This window comes from Phascolarctos cinereus, unplaced genomic scaffold (assembly GCF_003287225.1).
Source record: "Phascolarctos cinereus isolate Bilbo 61053 unplaced genomic scaffold, phaCin_HiC Scaffold_726;HRSCAF=1367, whole genome shotgun sequence".
NCBI lineage: Eukaryota > Metazoa > Chordata > Mammalia > Diprotodontia > Phascolarctidae > Phascolarctos > Phascolarctos cinereus.
The window spans coordinates 320,378,503-320,402,693 of record NW_027556098.1 but is presented as its reverse complement, the minus strand read 5'-3'; the positions used below and the strand labels follow the sequence as shown (position 1 = coordinate 320,402,693).

The 24,191-nt window shown below is 40.5% G+C and overlaps 1 protein-coding gene across 3 annotated transcripts in view; it reads left to right on the top strand.

The window, feature by feature from the left end:
• Positions 1 to 8,403: 8,403 nt before the first annotated feature.
• INTS4 (integrator complex subunit 4) overlaps positions 8,404 to 24,191 on the top strand; it is a 93,175-nt gene continuing 77,387 nt past the window's right edge. For 2 of the 3 annotated variants that reach the window (XM_020989496.2, XM_020989495.2), the window contains exons 1-4: positions 8,410 to 8,716; positions 10,687 to 10,881; positions 13,423 to 13,540; positions 20,195 to 20,301. In XM_020989496.2, coding sequence (XP_020845155.1) covers positions 8,663 to 8,716; positions 10,687 to 10,881; positions 13,423 to 13,540; positions 20,195 to 20,301 — 474 coding nt within the window. In that variant the 5' untranslated portion in view covers positions 8,410 to 8,662. Of the gene's footprint in view, positions 8,717 to 10,686; positions 10,882 to 13,422; positions 13,541 to 20,194; positions 20,302 to 24,191 lie in introns of all 3 variants that reach the window. The other variant, XR_013487791.1, reaches the window with a different exon arrangement.

Here is a 24,191-nt window from a genome sequence, read left to right as displayed (position 1 = left end):
AGAATAGCTAAGTCATTCACAATTCTTCATTGAACAATATTGCTGTTACTCTGTACATTCTCCTGGTTCTGTTCACTTCACTATGCATCAGTTAATGTATTTCTAGGTTTTTCTGAAATCATCCTGCTTGTCATTTTTTTTCTTTTGATATAAATTTATTTTTAGTTTTCAACATTTACTTCCACAAGATTTTGAGTTCCAAATTTTCACCCCATCTCACCCCTCCCCCCACCCCAAGATGGCATGCATTCTGAATACCCCTTCCCCTAGTCTGCCTTTCTTCTATCTCTCCCCCACTTCTCTTATCCCCTTCCCCTTCTATTTTCCTGTAGGGCAGGAGAGACTTCTGTACCCCATTTCCTGTATTTCCAGTTGCACATGAAAACTTTTTTTTAAACATGTGTTTTTAAAACTTTGGGTTCCAAATTTTCTCCCTTCCTCCCTCCCCACCCACCCTCATTGAAAAGGCAAGCAAATCAATATAGGTTATACATGTGCAGTTGTGCAAAACACTTCCATAGCAGACATGTTGTGAAAAACTAACTCTATTTCCCTTAATTCTATCCTGCCCCCCCATTTATTCTATTCTTTTGACTCTGTCTCTCCTCAGAAGTACTTCCTTCTGATTACTCCTTTCCCAATCTGCCCTCCTCTCTATCATCCCCCTGCTCTCTTGTCCCCTCCCCCCTCTATTTTCTTGTAGGGTAAGACAGATTTCCATACCCAACTGAATGTGTATGTTATACCCTCCTCAAGCTAAATCCTATGAGAATAAGATTCATTCATTCCCTCTCACCTTCCCCCATTTCCCCTCCACTGTAACAGCCTTTTCTTTTCTGTTTTTTTGGTGAGATAATTTACCCTGTTCTACCTCTCCCTTTCTTCTTCTCCTAGTATAATCTTCTCTCATCCCTTAATTTTATTCTCCAGATATGACCCCTTAATCTTCAACTCACCCTGTGCCCTCTACCTACCTACCTACCTATCTATCTATCTATCTATCTATCTATCTATCTATCTATCTACATACATATAATTTTCCCCCCTCCAACTACCCTAATACTGACAAAGGTCTCATGAGTTATATATATCATCTTTCCATGCAAAAACAGTTCAGCCTTAATAAGTCTCTTATGATTTCTCTTTCCTGTTTACCTCTTCATGTTCCACTTGAGTCTTGTGTTTGAAAGTCAAATTTTCTATTCAGCTCTGGTCTTTTCATCAAGAATGCTTGAAAGTCCTCTATTTCACTGAATGACCATTTTTCCCCTGAAGGATTATACTCAGTTTTGCTGGGTAGGTGATTCTTGCTTGTAATCCTATGTACTTTGCCCTCTGGAATATTATATTCCATGCCCTGTGGTCCTTTAATGTAGAAGCTGCTAAATCTTGTGTTATCCTGATTGTGTTTCCACAATACTTGAATTGTTTCTTTCTGGCAGCTTGTAATATTTTCTCCTTGACCTGGGAACTCTGGAATTTGGCTACAATATTCCTAGGAGTTTTCCTTTGGGGATCTCTTTCAGGAGGAGATCAGTGGATTCTTTCAATTTCTATTTTGCCCCCAGTTCTAAAATATCAGAGCAATTTTCCTTGATAATTTCTTGAAGATGATGTCTAGGCTCTTTTTTTGATCATGGCTTTCAGAGAGTCTAATAATCTTTAAATTCTCTCTCCTGGATCTATTTTCCAGGTCAGTTGTTTTTCCAATGAGATATTTCACATTGTTTTCTAATTTTTCATTCTTTTGGATTTGTTTTACAGTGTCTTGATTTCTCATAAAGTCACTAGCTTCCAATTGCTCTATTCTAATTTTTAAGGAAATTTTCTTCAGTAAGCTTTTGGACTTCCTTTTCCATTTGGCCAATGTTTCTTTTTAGGGCATTCTTCTCCTCATTGGCTTTTTGGACCTCTTTTGCCACTTGGGTTAGGCTATTTTTTAAGGTGTTATTTTCTTCAGTATTTTTTTGGGTCTCCTTTAGCAAACTGTTGACTTGTTTTTCATGATTTTCTTGCATTACTCTCATTTCTCTTCCCAGTTTTCCTCTACTTCTCTTACTTGCTTCTCAAAATCCCTTTTGAGCTCTTCCAAGGCCTGGAACTGATTCATATTCTTGTTGAAGGCTTTGGATGTAGGAGCTTTGACTTTGTTGTCTTCTTCTGGTTGCATGTTTTGATCTTCTTTGTCACCAAAGTAAGATAATATAATCTGATCTTTTTTGCACTGCTTGCTCATGATCCCAGCCAATTGCTTGAGTTTTAAACTTTTTATTAAGGTAAGAGTCTGCTTCCAATGTGGAGAATGTACTATCCCAAGCTTTAGGGGTTTATACAGCTGTTTTCAGAGATACTTGTAGGGACCTGTAAATTTTCAGTTCTTCCAAGGTGGTATGATAAGGGGCGAGGTGTTTATTCCTTTCCTGGCCTGTGCTCTGGTCTAGTAGTGACCACAAGCACTCCTTTCTGTCCTGGAACTGTGAGGAAGGTTTGCTCTGCACTGCCACTACAAACTCTACACCAGTACTCCTCCTCACCGCAGGACCACCGTCCAGAACTGTGACCCAGATCCAAGCATGGGTAAAGCAAGAAATTCCTGCCTCAGCACGGGCAAATAGATCCCTGAAATCCCCCTCTGATCAGCCACTCAATTCCCCCTCAGTCTGTGGGCTGGAAACTCAGGACACAGCCACCACCACGGCACCCGCTCTGAGCTCTAGAGCTGGCTCTGACCTATCTTCTCTCTCAGCACTGCAGAAACAGACTTTTCCCACTGACCTTCTAAGTTGTCTTTGGTGTTTGTGGGTTGAGAGGTTTGGAAGCCGCCACAGCTGCCCGAGATTCAGTCTGAGACCTGCTCCAGGTTCATTGTGGCCTGCGAGCCCACGCCACACTGCGCTCCTCCTCCTCCCAGCGCGATATACTTTTCTGATCAACCATCCATGTTGTCTTGGGCTGGAAATTTGCTTTACTCTGTCTTTTTGTGGGTTCTGCTGCTTTAGAATTTGTTTAGAGCCATTTTTTATAGGTATTTGGAGGGGTTTGGGGGAGAGCTCAAGGAAGTCATTGCTTTCACTCTGCCATCTTGGCTCTGCCCCCTGCTTGTCATTTCTTGTAGCACAATATTATTCTGTTATAATAATATACCACAGCTTGTTTAGCTAGTCCCCAGTTGATGGACATCCCTTTGATTTCCAATTCTTAGCCACCACAAAAAGAGCTGCTATAAATACTTTTGTACAAACAAGTCCTTTTCCCTTTTTTGGGTTATCTTCAGGAGCTGAGGTATTGCTGGATCAAAACGTATGCAGAGTTTTATAGCCCTTTGAGCATAGTTTCAAATTGCTCTCCAGAATAGATTGCTTCACAAGATAAATTTTTTTTTACCTTGCTTTTCTACTTCAGTTGTATTATCTTGCTGCTCTTTGCTCCACTGCATTAATTCTGCTTTTGGCTGCATCCAGTGAAATTTTCAAGTCTGCTAAGCTATTTTCTAGTTTTATCAATTTTCCTGGAATTCTTAGCTGCATTCTTCTTTTATTTCCTCTAGGAATCTTTTTTCTAAGTTTGATTCTTCTTTTAATTACTTGAATATGTCTGTGATCCACATGAGCATATCACTAAGGATTCTTCGTGTTGTTTCAGATGTAACTTCTGACACTGTTTCAGTGTGCCTTCTTCCTGGCATTTCTCCCTTTTTTTTTTAAATTTTTTTAAAAAAACTTTATTAGAATGGGACTATATATGTAGAGCCTATATCAGACTGCACCCTGTCTTAGGGAAGGAGCTGGGAAGGGAGGGGGAGAACATTTAAAATTCAAAAGCTTATGGAAGTGAATGTTGAAAACTAAAAAATTAATTAAGAGAAAAATTATATTAGAATTTTCTTCAGTTTATTGTCTTTTTGGTCAGCTCTCATTTTCTTGTAGAATTTTTGTTTCTTTTTAATGTTTCTATTGCTCTTTATTAGGAGGACAATGAGGACCATAGCTCCTTGTTAACTCACACCAACAGTTTTCCCTTAAATATATTTTGAAATTTTAATTCTGATATAAATTGAATTTTTTCTAACCCCAAACTCTTTCACAGGTCAGTCTATACAGAAGTAGTTTATACAGGATCCTATGATTTAGAACAGGTTATTAATGACAGTCCTAGACAACAGTTAAAGTGCAAGTTTCATTTTTCATACAATTACCTGTTAAAGTACTGATCACAAACTGTGGGTAGCTTAGGGGAATTAGTAAAGCTGACGGGAACTCTTATGAATAAGAGAAAATCAGGGATTTTATTCCCCATGACATTCCCAAGGCTAGAGACATTAGCCTGCAGACTAATTGCTCCCTTACTGCTTTTCCAGATATCTCATGGGGGTTAAGGATGGCAAAGATTCTCCTCCTTGAAATTCTTGGCTTCTATACACCATTGGCCTATCCTCTCATCCTTCTCTAACATTTTTTCTTTCTCCCTAATTGAATCACTAAAATTCAAACATTACACACCTACCCTTCTCTCAATACATTTCATCAGAGAGCACATGCACATACTCTCACAACCTCAATTATTGTTTCTATGAAGATGACTCCCAAGACTTTCTCTTCCCTCTTCTCCAAGCTCCAAATCCCCTTTCAACTTATCCTGAATTCACAACCTTATCCCAACCTACTGACCTCCTGACTTCTCCCTCTCTTTTAATGGCATTTTTCAATATCCCACTCACACCAACTCAAAACCATAGAGTCAAGTCTGAGTTCAAATCTGAGATTATTACCTTTTTGATCTTGGTCAAATCATCTAACTGCCACATTCTGTTTCTTCATCTGTAAAATAAGGCAGTTGGACTAGACAGTCTCTGATGTACCTTCCAGCTCTACATTTATGATCTTTTAAGTCTTGTTGATCTCCCTCTCCTTTTTTTTTCTTTTTGTGAGGCAATTGGGGTTTAGTGACTTGCCCAGAGTCACACAGCTAGTGAGTGTTATCTCTCTGAGGGCAGATTTGAACTCAGGTCCTCCTGACTCCAGGGCCTCTGTCCACTGTGCCACCTAGCTTCCCCTTCCTCTCTTCTTTAACTTCCTGCAACACTGAGCTCCTACTACTGCGAAATGCTAGAGAACTGATAAATCTAGAGCTAGAAGAGACTTCAGATGCCACGTAGTCCAACTCTCTCACTTTACAGTTGAAGAAATCAAGGTCATTGAAGTTAAGAGACTTGGCTAAGGTTACACTAGTAATAAGCATCAGACGTGGGATTTGAACCCTAGACTAGTGTTTTTACTACCATGCTAAGCTGCACTGCTGTCTCTTGCTACCACCCTAGGTTAGTGTCCTCTTTTGTCTCTGTCATGGATTGATGTCATACATAGCCTCTAACTAGATTCCTTTCTTTGATTTCCCTCCTGACCAATCTTCAGATTACTTCAGAAAAGATACTGATACAGATACTCCAGAAAAGACTGATCTCATCATGTGGGCACCGCTGCCAGTGATGGGGCCAATCTGGGTTCTCAAATGACAATATTCATTGACAGGCCAATCCTAGAAACCTCTGCAAGCTAGGTAGGGCGTGCCGGAGCTTCTTCTTATTGTCGTTGTTTGTCCTTTCTTCTTGAAGAGGACCATGGCATCAAGAAGGTAATGTCACAACTTGCAAGAGAATTGGATTTAAGTGAGGGAGTGCTATGCAAAGTCACTCTCTCCTTCAGAGCCATCTGGGTCCAGTGGTAAGATATAAATCAGCTTGTGATCTTTGGGCAAAATCTTCAAGAACCCATGATAAATTATCAGGAGGATATTTATACCCTACTAAGGCTACGCACCCCTTCCCCTCACACATATTCTCCCCAAATCCCCTTCCAACTCACAGATTCTCACGTAATCCTCTCCTGGACTCCTCACCCCCATTTCCTTCACATATACTTCCACTCCCTCTAACCATAACCCACATCCATTCCCTTTTTCTCTGTGCTGAGACACCTCCCATATCCTTCTTTCTTACATGTCCTCACACCTTCCCACCCTCTCCCCTTACAAATCTCTATCCCCTCGCCTTTCCTCCCTATTCACACATCCTTTCCCTCCCTCTCCTGTCCCCCACTTCCCCATCAGCTATCCCCTAATCTTTTTTTTTTAAATTTATTTTGATTTATTAACAATCACTTCCATATGCTTTTGAGTCGAAAATTTTTCTCCCCCTTCCTCCCCCCCACCCTCCCCAAGACGGCACACAATCTGATATAGGCTTTACATTTACATACCCATTAAACATATTTTCACATTACTGAAGTTGTAAGTAAAAATTAAAACCAATAGGAGGAACCATCAGAAAGATGAAACAAAACTCAACAGAAGGCAAAAATAAGTGGTAGCGATTCAACTTCCATAGTTCTTTCTTTGGATGTGGACAGCATTTTCCATCCCAAGGCCTCTGGAGATGTCTTAGATCCTCGTAATGCTGAGAAGGGTTCGGTTTAACAATATTAGTCATTGCATAACGTGGCTGTTGTTGTGTACAAAGTCCTCTTGGTTCTGCTCACTTCACTCAGCATCAGACCATATAAGTCTTTCCAGGTTTTTCTGAAGTCAGCCTGTTCATCATTTCTTACAGCACAATAGTATTCCATTACATTCATATACCACAACTTGCTCGGCCATTCCCCAATTGATGGGCATCCTCTCAATTTCCAATTCTTTGCCACCACAAAAAGAGCTGCTATGAATATTTTTGTACATGTGGGTCCTTTTCCCATTTGTTTGATCTCTTTGGGATATAGCCCTAGAAGTGCTATTGCTGGGTCAAAGGGTATGCATGTTTTTATAGCCCTTTGGGCATAGTTCCAAATTGTTCTCCAAAATGGTTGGATCATTTTACAACTCCACCAACAATGTATTAGTGTTCCAATTTTCCCACATCTTCTCCAACATTTATCATTTTCCTGTTTTGTCATGTTGGCCAATCTGATGGGTGTGATGTGGTACCTCAGAGTTGTTTTGATTTGCATTTCTCTAATCAATAACGATTTAGAGCATTTTTTCATATGAGTATAGATGGCTTTAATTTCTTCATCTGAGAACTGTCTGTTCATATCCTTTGACCATTTATCATTTGGAGAATGGCTTGTGTTCTTATAAATTTGTCTTAATTCTCTATATATTTTAGAAATGAGGCCCTTATCAGAGAGACTGGTTGTATAAATTCTTTCCCAATTTTCTACCTTCCTTCTAATCTTAGTTGCATTGGCTTTGTTTGTGCAAAAACTTTTCAATTTAATATAATCAAAATTATCCATTTTGCTTTTTATAATGTTCTCTATCTCCTGTTTGGTCATGAATTCTTCTGTTCTCCATAGATTTGATAGGTAAACTATTCCTCGTTTTCCCAGTTTACTTATGGTATCAGCCTTTATATCTAAGTCATGAACCCATTTTGACTTTATTTTGGTATATGGTATGAGATTTGGGTCTATGCCTAGTTTCTGCCATACTCTTTTCCAGTTTTCCCAGCAGTTTTTTTTCAGAGTGTATCCCCTACTCTCCACCCTTTCTCCCCATCCCCACTCCCCGAATATTACATCTCCCATCACTCACACCCTCTTCCTCTCTTACAACTTCCTCCTTCTTTCTCCTTACCCACTCTCCCGTCCTCCATCTCTGCCCTTCACATTCCCTCCTCCTTTCCTCCCAGCCCCCATCTTCATCCCCATCTTCTACCCACCTTTCCCCATTCACACGCCTTCCCCCTTTTCTACTCACCCTCACTCCCTCCCCCATCCCATCCCCCACGTCCCCATCTCCCTCTTTCATCCCTCACTCCCTACCCCTTCTCTTATCCCCCTTCACACATTTCCCCTCCCCCACACTTCACAATCCCACTTTCTACCATTCCTCACTTCCTCCTTCTCCCCAGCTCTCACACCAGTTTTCCCTCCCCTGCCATCCCCTTCCCATCCCTCACACGTGCCCCCCCTCCCATTCTCCTCCCCTCCCTTCTCCTTCAGACATTCTCCCTTTTCGTACATTTCCCCATACCTCTCTCCCTCCTTCCCCTTCACAAAAACTCTGCCCTAATTAGTTGACAGCCTCTCCTCAGTCACCCGGGCCCAGCCCCCACCCAGCTCCTCCTTCATTCCACCGTAGCTACCCCCCCCAGCTCCAGGACGAAATCCGGCTCCACGTTTTTCCGCTCGCTCCAAGTTCAGCCCCGCCCTTCCCCGCCCCCCACCCCCCACGAGCTCTCACCCAATTACCACGCGCCTCGCCCGTCCGCACTCGCTCACTGGCTACCTGCCCGCCTCAGCCCCGCCCCCTCCTCCTGCTCTCCACCTCTTCCCCTGTCCGGTCTTTCCTCTTGTTTTCATTCCCAGAGTCGCACGAGGCGTGTCGGTCGCGGGGGGAGTGGGGGCGGGCGCGGGAGACCGGCGCCTTGGGCGGGAGGGAAGAGCACGTTACCCACGCCTCTCCTCCTTTCCCGCTGCATTGTGGGATGCTGGCGTCCCAGCTCTATCCGTGACCTCCACTTCCCTTCCCCGCCCGCGCTCAGCCGGGCTCTCCGCGGCTGAGGGGGAAGAGGGGAGGGGGGGGGCCCGGTCGAGGCTACGGAGGCCGGGAAGGGCCGGCCCGGAAGAGGAAGGCGGCAGTAGAGGTGCTGTTTGCTCCAGCTGCCGCCATGGCCGCGCACCTAAAGAAGCGGGTGTATGAAGAGTTCACCAAAGTCGTGCAGGTAAACGGCCCTCGGTCTGGGGGACCGCAGCAGCGGCCGGGGAGCAGGATGCTGGGTCCCGGGGCGCGACCTGCGAGGGTTTCTCTCGAGGCCCGGCCAGCCCGGGCTAGTCAAAACACCTGGGTCCTAATTCCGCATCCATCCCGCCGATCTCTTCTCTCTCTCGACCTCAGTTTCCTCCTGTGTAAAATGGGCACAGTGATCCCTTTGCCTTCTGGTTAGGATTGTAATAAGCCTAGCCCATACCTGAGCATAGGTTCCGGCCCCAGCCCCTCGCAGCTCTGATTGTTCGGAAGTTCTGGCTCACTCCTAGCCTAACTTTGCCTGTTTGCTTTTGTTCTGGCCCTGACCTGTATGTGTAGTCAACAAACATTATAGTCCTAGGAGAAGATAACGGGAACCTAAGGCACTGTCCCTCCCATCTAGGAACTCACTCTGTAGTAGAGAAATGTGATAGCCACATAAACTCTTTGGGCCCCAGTGAGCTCATCTGTACAGTGGGCTGGTTGGACCAGCCGACCTGGGCTACATACCGGTAGACGGAGGACACAATTCTAGAGGCGTTTATTTTATAAGCGCCTTGCATGTCAGGCAGGTGCAAAGACCAAAGCATGGCCTCTGCCATCAGAGAACTATGCAAGGTGTCCTGAAAGTTTTAGGGAAGTTTTGTTTTTTTGGGGGAAAAGAACAGTACACGGAATAGTAGATACAAAGTATATATAAAATAAATGAGACGTTAATTTCCCAGGTTGTGGCCTAGAGGGAGCAGCAAAGGCCTCTTGTAGAAAGTGGCTCTTGATTGCAGACCTAGAAGTGTCAAGGTGAGCAAGTAGAGCATTCCAGGCATAGGGGGACAAGTTGTGTAAAGATGCGATGACTGTGAGTGGAATATGGTGTATGGAGAGCAGCCATGAGGGCAGTTTGGCTGGATTGTATCAGGGAGGGGGCGTGACACGTAATCAGCCTTAAAAACAGGGTACTACCAAATTGTTGAGAACTTTAGAAGCCAAATAGAGGTATTTGTGTTTTATCCAAGAAGAAGTAAGGAGCCACTGAAGCTTCTTGAATGAAAGGATGAGGAGGTTAAAAATGGGTGAGTTAGCTGGCCTTAGTAAGTGCTGGGAATACAAGAAAGGCAAAATCAGTCCATTCCATTAAGGAGTTCACAGTCTGATGAGGGAGATGACCTTCAAACAGCTATGTAACCACAAGATATTCTAAAGACTGTGTTTTAGGTATACCAATTTGATAGTTGTTTGGAAGATGGATTAGAGAGCAGAGTTTGAATGTAGGAAGACCAATAAGATAAAAGGATATGAGGGTCTGAACTAGTTGTGTGAGTGGAGAGAATGAGACAAGTGGTAGAGATATGGAGGTAGAATCAGCAAGATTTGTTAGCTGATTGGATAATGTCAGGGTGGAAGAAAGAGAGAAGTTAAGAGTGAGTCAGCGATGCTAAGTACAGACCTGTTGTGTTCTAAATTTGAAGCAGTGCATAGGTTTATTTTTTTAGTTGCATCTGACTCTCTGTGACCCTTTTTGGGATTTCCTTGGCAGAAATACTGGAATGGTTTGTCATTTCCTTCTGTAGCTCCTTTTTACAAATGAGGAAACTGAGGCAAACAGGGTTAAGTGATTTGACCAGAGTCACACTGCTAGTAAGTATGTGAGGCTGGATTTGAACTTGGATCTTCCTGACTCCACTCCTGGAGCTCTATGTACTTCACCTAGCTGCCAAATATCTCGATTAGAGAAGTGGAAAACAAAGTCCCATGTCAGTCCCATGGAATTAGTCAGTTAACAAGCCTTTACTGGATGCCTCCTGATGTGCCAGGCATTGCTAATCACTGGAGATGCAAACAATCTATAGAACCTGGCAACTCATCTGTAATTTGGTTTTAGAGAATTGCCTGGAGGTATTTTTTATTTTATTTTGCTTCATCAAGATAATCTGCTTTAATCCATTGCAGCAACAGCATGAAGAAATTGCAACCAAGAAGCTCCGGCTGACAAAACCAAGTAAATCAGCAGCACTCCACATAGATCTCTGCAAAGCTACATCACCAGCAGATGCCTTGCAGTATCTCCTTCAGTTTGCTCGGAAACCAGTGGAGGCAGAGAGTGTGGAGGGAGTCGTCAGAATTCTGTTGGAACATTATTACAAGGTGAGGGGACTACCATTGAAGTCCTCCTGTGATGCCTCAGTGTGGAGTGCAGGGGGATTCTGGGTTCTCAAAGTCTGGGTCAGAAGAGTGGTAAGCCTCTGGAAGAGCGTACCAATCTAGACTGGCTTAAGACATTTGACTAAATTGTAGATTGGATGTAGGAGGGAACTAGAGGAAATGATAGTGTAAAAGAAAGAGGTCTTAACAGATGCTGAGTGCCCATACTGTGTACAAAGCTGCTTGGCTGGGTGCTGGGGGAGATGAGTAAGGCACCATCCCTCATCAAGGAGTTTACAGGCTACAGGCATACCTAATCTTATTGTATTTTGCTTTGTTTTGCTTCACAGATAATTGCTTTCTTTTAAAAAAATAATTTGAAGGTTCATGGCAGCCCTGTAGTTGAGCAAGTCTGGCTGTGCCATTTTCCCAGCAGCATGTGCTCATATCATGTCTCTGTGTCACATTTTGTTAATTCTTGCAATATTTCAAACTTTCATTATTATTATGTCTGTTAGGGTGAGTGGTGTTCCTTGATCTTTGATGATACTGTTATAATTGTATGGAGGAAACAGGCGGGAGAAACTGTACCCTTAGAAGACAGTGAACTTACTAAATGTCGTGTGTTCCCCATCCTTTGGCCTCCCCATTCCCTAAGACACAGCGGTATTGAAATTAGGCCAACTAATAACCCTGCTGTGGCTGCTAAGCTTTAGAGTGAAAGGAAGAGACAATTAGTATGGCAAATTTCATTGTTGCCTCATTTTAAGAAATTGTCACAGCCACCCCAGCCTTCAGCAGCCATCACCTCGATCAGTCAGCAGCCATCAACATTGAGGCAAGACATAATGTTTGTGTAGTACCCGAAGATATTAGCAAATTCATGGTGTAGATTGTATATGTAAGTGTGAAATGTCTTCCGTTGGTCTTCCTCCTGCAGAGTGATGCAGTCTTACGCTTTTCATAATGAGATGGCACCGTGATTAGAGTGCTGGGCCCAGAGTCAAATCCTGCCTCAGATACTTAATAGCTGTATGACTATAGACAAGTCACTTAACCTATTTGTCCTCCTCAGTTGTAAAATGGGGGTGACAATAGCCCCTCCCTCCCCAGGGTTGTTGTAAGGATCAAATGAGACAGTGTTGGTAAAGTGCTGGGCATGTCATTGTTCTTGCTGTTGCTCAGTTGTTTTCAGTCCCGTGTGACTCTTTGTGATCCTCTTTGGAGTTTTCTTGGCAGAGATACTGGAGTGGTTTGCCGTTTCCTTCTCTAGCTCAGAGGAATCTGGGACAAACAGGGATAAGTAACTTGCCTAGCTAATAAGTGTCTGAGATCAGATTTGAATTTGGGAAGATGTATATTCCTCATTCCAAGCTCAGTGCTCTGTCCACTGCACTAACTAGCTGCCCTGTGGCACGTAGTAGTCATTCAATAAATGCTTGTTTCCTCTTTCCCCCAACTTAGCTAGCAGGAGGTGAGAGGCATGTTTCGTATTCAGTCTTCAGGACTTGTCCCTATTGTACAGAGAGGTTAAGTCAGTCCATAAGCATTTATTAAGCACCTACTATGTTCCAGGCCCTGTGGTTTAATGACTTGTCCAGAGTCACATAGCTAGTTAGCAACTGAGGCAGGATTTGAATTTAGGTCTTCCTGACTTTCAAGTCAAGTACTCTAACCACTATGCCACCTTGTCTTCATAAATATTTGTTAAGTGCCTACTATGTGTCAGGCAGTATTAGGCCAAATAGAATAGAGAGCTAGTCAGTGCCCTAAACAAGGTCACATTTTATTAGTATAAGGAAGGCTGAGAATTGGAGAGACCCATCAGTGTTGCCTGTGAGATGATGAGTGTTTCATCCATAACAGCTCTTGAAGATGATGTACCAAGTTAGAGGCTTATTGTGATTTTTTGTTTTGTTTTGTTTTTTTAGTTGGACAGTGGGGGTTAAGTGACTTACCCAGGGTCACACAGCTAGTAAGTGTTATGTGTCAGAGGCTGGATTTGAACTCAGGTCCTCCTGAGTCCAGGGCTGGTGCTCTATCCACTGTGCTACCTAGCTGCCCCCAATTGTGATTTTCTAATGGAGAACCCATGTTAACAAAGTTCCCAATCCTTAAGTGCTGATAAATTGATATAGCATTATGTAGCCCAAGGGTCTGACCTTCTCTTTTTGGCTGTGTGCCATCTTTTGGGGCAGCTAAGTGGTGAAGTGGGTGGAAAGTCCCAGTTCTCTCTTATCCCAGAATAGCAAAATTAGTAGTTCTGAACTGAATCCCTGGACTAGATAGTCCACTGAGTCTCTTCTACTATTTTGCTTCCGTTAATCTGTTGGTTTATGGTTAATTGAAAGAAGCATGTAGGGGGCAGCTAGGTGGCACAGTGGATAGAGTACTGGCCCTGAAGTCAGGAAGACCTGAGGTCAAAAACACTTGACACTTATTAGCTGTGTGATCCTGGACAAGTCACTTAACCCCAGTTGCCTAAAAGACAAAAGAAAGAAAGAAAGAAGAGTGTGAAGGTAACAATCACTTCTTTTGTTCCAGGAAAATGATGCATCTGTGAGACTGAAAATAGCTTCATTGCTGGGTTTGCTTTCAAAGACAGCAGGATTTTCACCTGACTGTATCATGGATGATGCCATTAACACCCTTCAGAATGAAAGTAAGTTACAGTTTTTAAAAGCAATATACAGGGCAGAGACCTTTGATTGCTTTTATACTAAGTTTCAGATGGTGACAGAATTGATAAGAGGAATGCATTTTCCTTACTTGAAATTTGGTCGCAATTACAGGAGCTGTCATGGTAAAAAAATATCATTTTTAATTTTGGTTCCATTTAATGACATCTACCTTCATGCAGGATTTATTTCCCTCTTATTCTTTTTGCTTCTGCCTGCTGAAAATTTTTTGTTCTGAGGGAGAGTGGGAAACAATTTGATGTGTTGCTTGCTTGTCTGTCCTATATAGGTTAGTTCTGAACAAGGTATTTTAGGTATAATCTGTTAGTGAAATGATTAAGTTTTAGATTTTAAAAATAGCGATTCTAATGTTTTTTGAAAAGTGTGAACTTTTACTCAAAAGCTTATGGAAATGCATGTTGAAAACTAAAAATAAATTAATTTAAAAAAAAACAGTACTGAGGATTATGAAGTCCTGAGCAAGAAACTAAAGAGGTTAAGGACTGAGGTGGTGTCTTCCTCAGTATTGCTGTTGGAAGGCAGGGGTTTCAGAAGAAAGGTAGAGATTTGGGAAGTAAACAGGTATTTAAAAAGATTGTGTTTGAAATTGGGTTTTGCATTTCTGTACCGCAACTTAAACTATAGGAATGATGTCCGATTAGAGATAAAGTATAGCAATAAGGGCTGGTTAAAATATAGTTGCCTGCAGTCTTTAAAACATAATTGAGAGAATTAACCTGAAAAGAAAGAGGAGGGAGAAAAACATTTACAGATACCCACTAAGCGAGATGTCATGGGAAAAGCCATCTGTAACATACAAAGATATCAGTAGAGTTATATAGTAATTCTTAGGAGATAAAGTACGAGGACATGTCCTTTAAAAGTAAAAATATTTTTAAAAAATTTTTTGGGGGCGGAGCCAAGATGGTGGAGTAAAAGTAGTGCCTTGCTTGAACTCTCCCCCAAACCCCTCCAAATACCTGTAAAAAATGGCTGTAAACAAATTCTAAAGCAGCAGAACCCACAGAAAGACAGAGTAAAACAAATTTCCAGCCCAAGACAACCTGGATGGTTGATCTGAAAGTTATGTCATGCCAGGTAAGGAGAGGAGTGCAGTGCGGCGTGGGCGCGCAGGCCGCAGCAAACCTGGAGCAGGCCTCAGAGGATTTCAGGCAGCTATGGTGGTTTCCAGACATCTCAACCCATGAATGCCAAAGACAACTTAGAAGGTCATTGGGAGGAGTCTGTTTCTGCAGTACTGAGAGAGGAGCATGGGGTCTCAGCTCCATTCCCCTAGGAAATTGGCCCCGGGGAGGTGGCTGCGTCCTGAGCTTCCGGCCCACAGACTGAGGGGGAATCCTGTGGCTGATCAGAGGTGGATTGCAGGGATCTCTTGCTTTGCCCGTGCTTGGATCTGGGTCACAGTTCTGGGTGGCGGTCCTGGGTTGAGGAGGAGCACTGATGTGGTGGAGCTTATAGTGGCGGTGGAAACCCTTGTCACAGTTCCGAGACAGAAAAGACTGCTTATGGTTGGTCACTCATAGACCAGAGCACAGGCCAGGAAAAGAGTAAACACCTTGACCCTTATCATACCACCTTGGAAGAACTGAAAATTTACAGGTCCCTACAAGTATCTCTGAAAACAGCTGTATAAACCCCCAAAGCTTGGGACAGTACATTCTCCACATATGAAGCAGAGTCTTACCTTAACAAAGAGTTTAAAACCCAGGTAGTTGGCTGGGATCATGAGCAAACCTCGCAAAAAGAGTCAGACTATATTATCTTACTTTGGTGACAAAGAAGATCAAAACATACTACCAAAAGAAGACAACAAAGTCAAAGCTCCTACATCCAAAGCCTCCAAGAAGAATATGAATCAGTTCCAGGCCTTGGAAGAGCTCAAAAGGGATTCTGAGAAGCAGGTAAGAGAAGTAGAGGAAAAACTTGGAAGAGAAATGAGAGTGATGCAAGAAAATCATGAAAAACAAGTCAACAGTTTGCTAAAGGAGACCCAAAAAAATACTGAAGAAAATAACACCTTAAAAAATAGCCTAACCCAAGTGGCAAAAGAGGTCCAAAAAGCCAATGAGGAGAAGAATGCCCTAAAAAGAAGCATTGGCCAAATGGAAAAGGAAGTCCAAAAGCTTACTGAAGAAAATATTTCCTTAAAAATTAGAATAGAGCAATTACAAGCTAGTGACTTTATGAGAAATCAAGACACTGTGAAACAAATCCAAAAGAATGAAAAATTAGAAAACAGTGTGAAATATCTCATTGGAAAAACAACTGACCTGGAAAATAGATCCAGGAGAGAGAATTTAAAGATTATTAGACTCTCTGAAAGCCATGATCAAAAAAAGAGCCTAGACATCATCTTTCAAGAAATTATCAAGGAAAACTGCCCTGATATTTTAGAACCAGAGGGCAAAATAGAAATTGAAAGAATCCACTATCTCCTTCTGAAAGAGATCCCCAAAGGAAAACTCCTAGGAATATTGTAGCCAAATTCCAGAGTTCCCAGGTCAAGGAGAAAATATTACAAGCTGCTAGAAAGAAACAATTCAAGTATTGTGGAAACACAATCAGGATAACACAAGATTTAGCAGCTTCTACATTAAAGGACCACAGGGCATGGAATATAATATTCCAGAGGGTAACGTACATAGGATTACAGGCAAGAATCACCTACCCAGCAAAACTGAGTATAATCCTTCAGGGGGAAAAATGGTCATTCAGTGAAATAGAGGACTTTCAAGCATTCTTGATGAAAAGACCAGAGCTGAATAGAAAATTTGACTTTCAAATACAAGACTCAAGTGGAACATGAAGAGGTAAACAGGAAAGAGAAATCATAAGAGACTTATTAAGTTGAACTGTTTACATTCCTGCATGGAAAGATGATATTTATAACTCATGAGACCTTTGTCAGTATTAGGGTAGTTGAGGGAAAAAATTATGTGTATGTAGATAGATAGTAGTAGATAGTAGAGGGCACAGGGTGAGTTGAAGATAAGGGTCATATCTGGAGAATAAAATTAAGGGATGAGAGAGGATTATACTAGGAGAAGAGAAAGGGAGAGGTAGAATGGGGTAAATTATCTCAAAAAAACAGAAAGAAAAGTCTTACAGTGGAGGGGAAACGGGAAGGTGAGAGGAATGAGGAATCTTATTCTCATAGGATTTGGCTTAAGGAGGGAATAACATACACATTCAATTGGGTATGGAAATCTGTCTTACCCTACAGGAAAATAGGGGGAAGGGGACAAGAGAGCAGGGGATGATAGAGAGAGGGCAGATTGGGAAAGGGTAATCAGAAGAAATACTTCTGAGGAGGGACAGGGTCAAAAGAAAGAATAGAATAAATGGGGGGCAGGATAGGATTAAGGGAAATAGAGTTAGTTTTTCACAACATGTCTACTATGGAAGTGTTTTGCATAACTGCACATGTATCATATATTGAGTTGCTTGCCTTTTCAATGAGGTGGTGGGTGGGAGGAAGGGAGAAAATTTGGAACCAAAGTTTTAAAAACACATGTTTAAAAAAATGTTTTCACATGCAACTGGGAAATAAGAAATACAGGAAATGGGTACAGAAATCTATCCTGCCCTACAGGAAAATAGAAGGGGAAGGGATAAGAGAAGGAGGGGGAGAGATAGAAGGAGGCAGACTAGGGGAAGGGTATTCAGAATGCATGCCATCTTGGTGGGGGAGGGCAAGATGGGGTGAAAATTTGGAATTCAAAATCTTGTGGAAGTAAATGTTGAAAACTAAAAATAAATTTATATTTAAAAAAATTTTTAGGCAATTGGGGTTAGGTGCTTTGCCCAGGGTCACACGGCTAGTAAGTGTCAAGTGTTTGGTCTGAGGCTGGATTTGAACTCAGGTCCTCCTGACTTCAGGGCCGGTGCTCTATGTACTGCCACCTAGCTGCCCCTAAAAGTAAAAAAACTTAATTGAGATTAAAACAATTAGCAGTGGGGGAAAAAATGGGTAAACTTTTATTTATTTGACATACTTAAGGTTTATTGTAGTTGAATAGACTAGCTCTATTTCTAGTAATCCAGGAATGTTTAGAAAACATTTAAAGAGTAAGAATGAGAAGGCTGACAAATAAGCTCTGCTGAATATGCAAATTTATCCATTATAATGACTTGTATGAAGTGTTATCTGGAATAGTGAGCCATTTGGTCAGTAAACAAGCACTTATTATGCTCTTTCTATGTTCCAGACACTGTGATAATCCTAGGGATTCAAAAATGCAAAAGCAGTCTTTCTGTGCTCAAGGTTCCCACATTCTGTTGGGGAAAACAGCATGTAAATCACTAGGTACATGGAGGATATGTTTTCAGAGTTGTTACAAGATGGTTTTAGAGGGGAAGGGTCTAGTGGCTGGAGGGACTAGGGAAGAGCCCCCTTTAGAAGGTGGGGTTTGAGCTGAGTCTTGAAGGAAACCAGAGAACATGGGACATGGGAGTGAGGAGAGGAGCCATTTCAGCCATAGGAGACAGTAAGAGGAGGTGACATCTGAAATGTTGGTGGTGGGCTAGTGTAGCCAGACTGTTGACTCTGCAGACAGGTGTAAAGTCTAAGAGGACTGGAAAAGTAGCAAGGGCCTGCTGGTTAAGATGCAGAGGACTTTATATTTAACCCTGGAGTGAATAGGGAACTACTCGAATTCATTGCTTGGGGGGGGTGTCACATGGTCACACCTCCACTTTTAGAAAATCAGTTTGGTAGCTCTATGGATATGTTTAATAGGAATGTATATGTAGAGTCTGTATCAGATTGCATGTCGTCTTGGGGAGGGAGGTGGGGAGGGATGGGGAGAAAATTTAAAACTCAGAATCTTATGGAAGGTAGCTCTATGGAGGCTGGATTGGAATGGGGAGAGACTTGAAGCAGGGGTATCAGTTAGAAGCTTTTTCAGTAATCCAGGCAAGTGGTGGTGTGGGCCTGAACTAGGGTGGTGGCTGTGTAATTGGTGAGAGGGAACATCGATGAGAGATGTGAAATCCAGTAGATTGGATAAGTGGGGTGAGGGCGAGTGAAGGTGGTTATATAAGGGCCTAGTTCAGTGAGAGAATGGTGGTGTCTTCAATAGTAAGAGAGAAGTCAGTCCCATCAACAAGTGTGTGTAAGTGCTTATTGGAATGTTTTTCTTATACTAAAGTTACACCGTTAATAACATTTGTACTCGGGTGTAATTTATAGCTTCTATGGAATTATTTATTAAACAGAGGAAATTTTTTTTAAATAATGAAAGTATTCATTGTCTAGATACAGGAAATGTCTTTTTCATAAAGAAAAATATGGTTGCAATTGAGTGAATTTCACATGTGGAGATGGAGAAGAAGAAGAGTGTAAGGTTCTTACAGTCATAGGATGTGATCTCAGCTCATCTAATCTAACCTTTTCAGATGAGGAGACTGAAGGCTGAAAGATATAGTAGCTGGGCTGTGACTAGAACCCAATCAAGACTCTTTCTATTTACTGTGTTTTAAATAAATTTTTTTTTCCTAGAAAATATATTCAAAAGGAAAAAAAAATAATGTGGTCCAGGCCCTATCCTGTCTCTTAAATAGGACAAGGACTTTATATTATTTCCAGCAGGAAAAGCTGATTCTCCTTGAATTATTTAGTATTTCCATTGTAGTGTTCTGCTTAACAGTCTCATTTCTTTCCTGCTAATATTGTCTCTGCATTGGATTCATGGAGTAATAGAATTTGAGTGGGAAGGGAAATCAACAGTGGGCTCATGAAGCTGGAAGGAAATGGACATTGTGTAATCCAATCTGGGAATGTTTTCTCACATGTATAATAAGGGATCCATGTGCAGTGGCACTAGTAAATTTGTGGTAAAGCTAGAATGGAAATCAAAATCTTCTGAATAAATCCACTGTACTTTTTGGTTTTTGTTTGTTTGGTTTTTGTTTGTTTTTTATTTTTGTTTTAAATTTTATTAATTTATTTTGATTTATCAACAATCACTTCCATCTGCTTTTGAGTTGAAAAATTTTCTCCCCTTTCCTCCCCCCCATCCTCCCCAAGACGGCGCACAATCTGATCCCACTGTGCTTTTTGCAATGAACGTGTGTAACATCCTACTGAGATGTGATTATGGCCCCCAGAGAATCTGGCTTAATAGATACGTTCTTAGTCTTTGGATGGGGACTGAACGTATGATTTCATTGGCTTAGGGAACTTTGAGGAGAGGAAACTCCATTGACCAGTTCAGACCATGCTGTTTTCTGCAGTTGAGGCTCTTAGAGAGCAGCCCAAAGAACTAAGAGGACAAGTGACTTGCCCAGAGTTTCAGAGCCAGTGTGTGGCAGAGGGGGACTTGAGAGTCCCGGGTCTTCCTGGCTTTGAGGCCAAGGTCTATATGCTAAACATGCTGCCTCTCCCAGAAGGCTTCATTTGGTTAAAATCAGTCAATTTAGAAGTATTTATGGAGTCTATGCTATGCATTTAGCATAGATGGGTGCAAGGAAAACTGTAGGATAATTTGACATGGTCTCTACCCACATGATGCTTACATTTTCTTGGAGAGACAAGACTTAAACTCCCAAACTCTCATGACCAAGTAGACATATGCTCTTGTCTCATTTTCATATCTATAATTCTACTTTGCTTCTAGAATCTCATCAAGTCCTTGCTCAGCTTCTGGATACACTTTTAGCAATTGGTACTAAACTTCCAGAGAATCCAGCTGTTCAAGCACGACTGATTGATGTTGCCTGCAAGGTAAGAGAGTATGAGTTTTAAAAAATTATTCTTTAATATGTTATTTTGCATTACCTCATATGGTGGTGTTTTCCATAGGTGTGATTCAGATAAAGTTGTTCTTTGTGTCTTATATTTTCAAGCATGAAGTTACTGAATCCATTTTTTTATAATCTCTAAAACAGTACTTCATTTTTACTTTGTGTTCAGTTGAGGAAGATGCTGGCTATTTACATAGAGAGATAATCAAAACTCTCCGGGGAAAACAAAAACAAAGATGTTTAGAAAACCTTGACTTGGAAAATCATAGGTCCTGGATTGTTTGTAGATATTCTCTAATCAACTCACATTTATAGTGTTTACTTTCTTCACAACAGCCTTATGAAGTAGATAGTGCCTGTATTATCCTCATTTTACATATGAGGAAACTGAGGCTAAAAGAGGTACCTGCCATCACATAACTATTAAGTGTCAGAGTAAGAATTCTCGGGGGTTTTTTCCAAAATGTTTTCTGTAATGCCTTTTTTCCCCTTTGAAAATGTAGTTTATTGATTGGTAGTTATCTCAGTAATGAAATAATTAAACTAATTTTGAAAGGAAAAACAAGTAGCATACGTTCTTGGAGTTATCATGAGTATTAGTCAAGGAATCAGGAGACTTGATTTCCCTTCTGTGCTGTACCCTTTAGTTTCCTCACGGCATCCCTGTGAGATTTGTAGTGTGAGCATTACAGTTAGATGAAGTACCCAAGATCACACTGGCCACGATGGGATAGAGCCAGGGCTTGACCCTGGATCTTTTGGTTTAATCTGAGCCCAACTTCCTCACCTTGAAAAGGGGGATAATGACTGTGTGTGAACCTGCTCTACAGGGCCAGTGGAAAGAGAGTGTTTGGGAAACCATAGGATGTTTTATAAGTAGGAACTCTTATTCTTCTAGTTTAGTCTTGGTTTCTAATCAGCATTCTTTTATGCATAGCATTTGCATAACATTATATGCACTGAGTGCTTCATAAATACCTTTTCAAAAGATTATTTTGAGATTCTGAAGAAAAAGAATCAAAATAGGTATGAAATTAGGTAGCTATTTTTGATTTCTGGGACTTGATTAATTTATTCCTTTTTAAATACCTTTGAGGATAGGCATAGTAATAAAATGACTTTATTCTAAACTATTATTTTAAAGCTGAGGATTTGGTCCTTTCCAGCTGTGATTTCATTCTAGTTTGAGTTCTGTAGGTAGCATGTGCGTTATCACATGGTGCTGGTCATTGGTGGTGGGAGCTTTTAACCATCCTTAATATGGGTTTTGAATTTGCCTCTTTGTTGTATAGAAGGCTCAAGACCTTTGCTTCTAAAGTGATTTTTAATAGTACAGGGCAGTCTTTTCATCTGTACTATTTGGTGGGATTGTTGGGTTTTAGCAATTGTTACTGATTAGTGATAATTTTCTTAATCACAGTAAGTGAAATGGTCTTTCTTTGTGTTATGTTTTATCTGTGAACTCTTAGAAACCTTATTTCAAAGAAAATGAGCCCAATAGCACAGAACTTTAACTGTAGCACAAGTGGTAAGGAATTCTGGGTATTTAACTCACTCATTTGTTCAAGTCATCTATTAAGTGCTTCCTGTGTACAGATGACCATTCTGGGCACTTGGGGGCATGCAAATATAGCATCCTTTGTGGCCACAGAATCGTTAACTAGAAAGGGACATAAAGCATAGATAGGCATAGTGAACTATCATGAATCACTTTTTTCCATTTTTAGGATTTAAGTATTTTATTTTTCAGATTGATATTTTGAACTTTTTAAATTGGAAAAATATCTAAATCAACATCTAGACAAATGTTTTGCACATAGCAAATGCTTAACAAATGTTGAAAGAATGAATGATTTGTGCAGTTTGTAAAGAAAAAGTTATATGAATTTGAAGAATTTAGCTCCCCAGAAAATTCAAATAATACTTTTTTGTTGTTACTCTAGCATGATAGTGATTAGGGTAATTCACACTCTGAGCTTTATAAAGTGCTTTCCTCACAAAAGCCCATGAGGTAGGTAAATAATTAATTGCTAATATTTAGGACTTTAAGGTTTGCAAAGTGCTTTATATCAGGGGTATCAAACTCAAATAGAAATAGATCCCTGTGGTGCATATTGACTTAAAAAGCCATAAATTAATTTTATCCATATTTTAATTTATTTTTCAAACATATCCCAATTGCATTTTAATCTGGTTCTGGCAGTTTTGCGACAGTTTGACACCCGTTTTACATACATTATTTCATTTGATCTTTATGACATCAGTGAGGTGTAGACACTGCATGTGTTACCTCTAATTTGCCAACAGGAAACTGAGACTTAGTACATCTTAACAGTATTCTAATGTTTTTTTTAATTGGGTAATCTGTAGCATATATATGGTAAAAGATTAGCAGGGGCACTCCATTTTCTGGTCATTCTGCATAAATGATAATAACTAGAACATTTTGGGAGGAAAATTGTCTGTGATCTGTTAGGAGTGCTTATTAGAATCAAAATAATAGATTTTGTTCCAACCCTTTATTTTAACTCTGTGTCAGTCTTTATGTTTCAGGTATGTTTCTTATAAACAACATGTTGTTAGATTTTGTCTTCTAATCCATTTTGCCAACCTCTTGCATTTTATGAGTTCATCTCATTCATATTCAGAATCTTGATAGTTAATTGTTTATTTCCCTCATTTAATCTCTTATACTTTTTCTTCTTTATGCTCCACTGTCCTTGTTTATTTCCAGTGATTAACTTTAGAATTGTTCATTGGCATGTAATGACGACTTGTCTTAGCATACAACGCATAGTTTTTTATTTGCTGTGTCTTACTACTGTCTTCACTTTCTTCTAAATCGGAATTTGTGATTTCATCAGCATGGTTAATTCTATTTAGAAATTCCTGTCAGTGGAGCAGATCTGCAACTCACCTGTAACTTTATACTTAACAGAGAATTGGCTGGTATATTGAGAGGTTAAATGCCCTGCCTGTGGCTGCTCACCTACTTATAGTGTCAGAGGCAGTATTTGAGTCTGGATCTTACTATGAAATGCTTGGTTTGGTTCCACTTGTTTTCATTGCTGACATTTCATGTAAGTCTTCACATATATCTTACTATTCATCAAATTCATCATTCTTTTTAGTGCAGTAATATTTCATTAAATTCATACACCACAATTAGCCATTGTCTAGTCATTAGACACATACTTTATTTTCATTTTTTTCTTATTTAAAAAAGTGCTGCAATATTTTTATGCAGGTGTATTTTCATTTTAACAACTTCCTTAGGGTATAAATTTGTAAAAATGAAATTGCTACCTCAAGGTGTATGAATGTTTTTTGCAACTTTTACTGTATAATTTCAAATTGTTTCCCATGATAGTTGAAGCAATTCATAGCCCCACCAGCAGTGAATTCGCATACCTATTTTCCCATATCCCTACCGATAATGAATTTTTTTTGTCTTTTACCATTTTTTATCAGTTTAGATATATGGTAGTAACTCAAGAGTTGTTTTAATTTTATTAGTGGTTTTGGATACATTTACAATTGTCTGTCAGTAGTTTGCATTTCTGCTTTTGAGTACAGTTGTGTTTTTTTTTAATATACTTTGACCACTTAACTATTAGAAAATTATTCTTAGTCCAATAAGCAAGCAGCCTTCTATGTGACAGATTCTGTGCTTGGTGCTGGGGATACAAATACAAAGAAAGAAAAAATCCTTATTCTCCAGGAGTTTTAAAATCTTGTATAAATTTCACATAGATTTGAAATAATCAGATTTTGATCAGAAATACCTAATGCAAAGATTTTTTTCCCAGTTCATATTTTTCCTTCTTATTTTGGTCGCATTATTAATTTTTTATCATTGAAATCATCTGT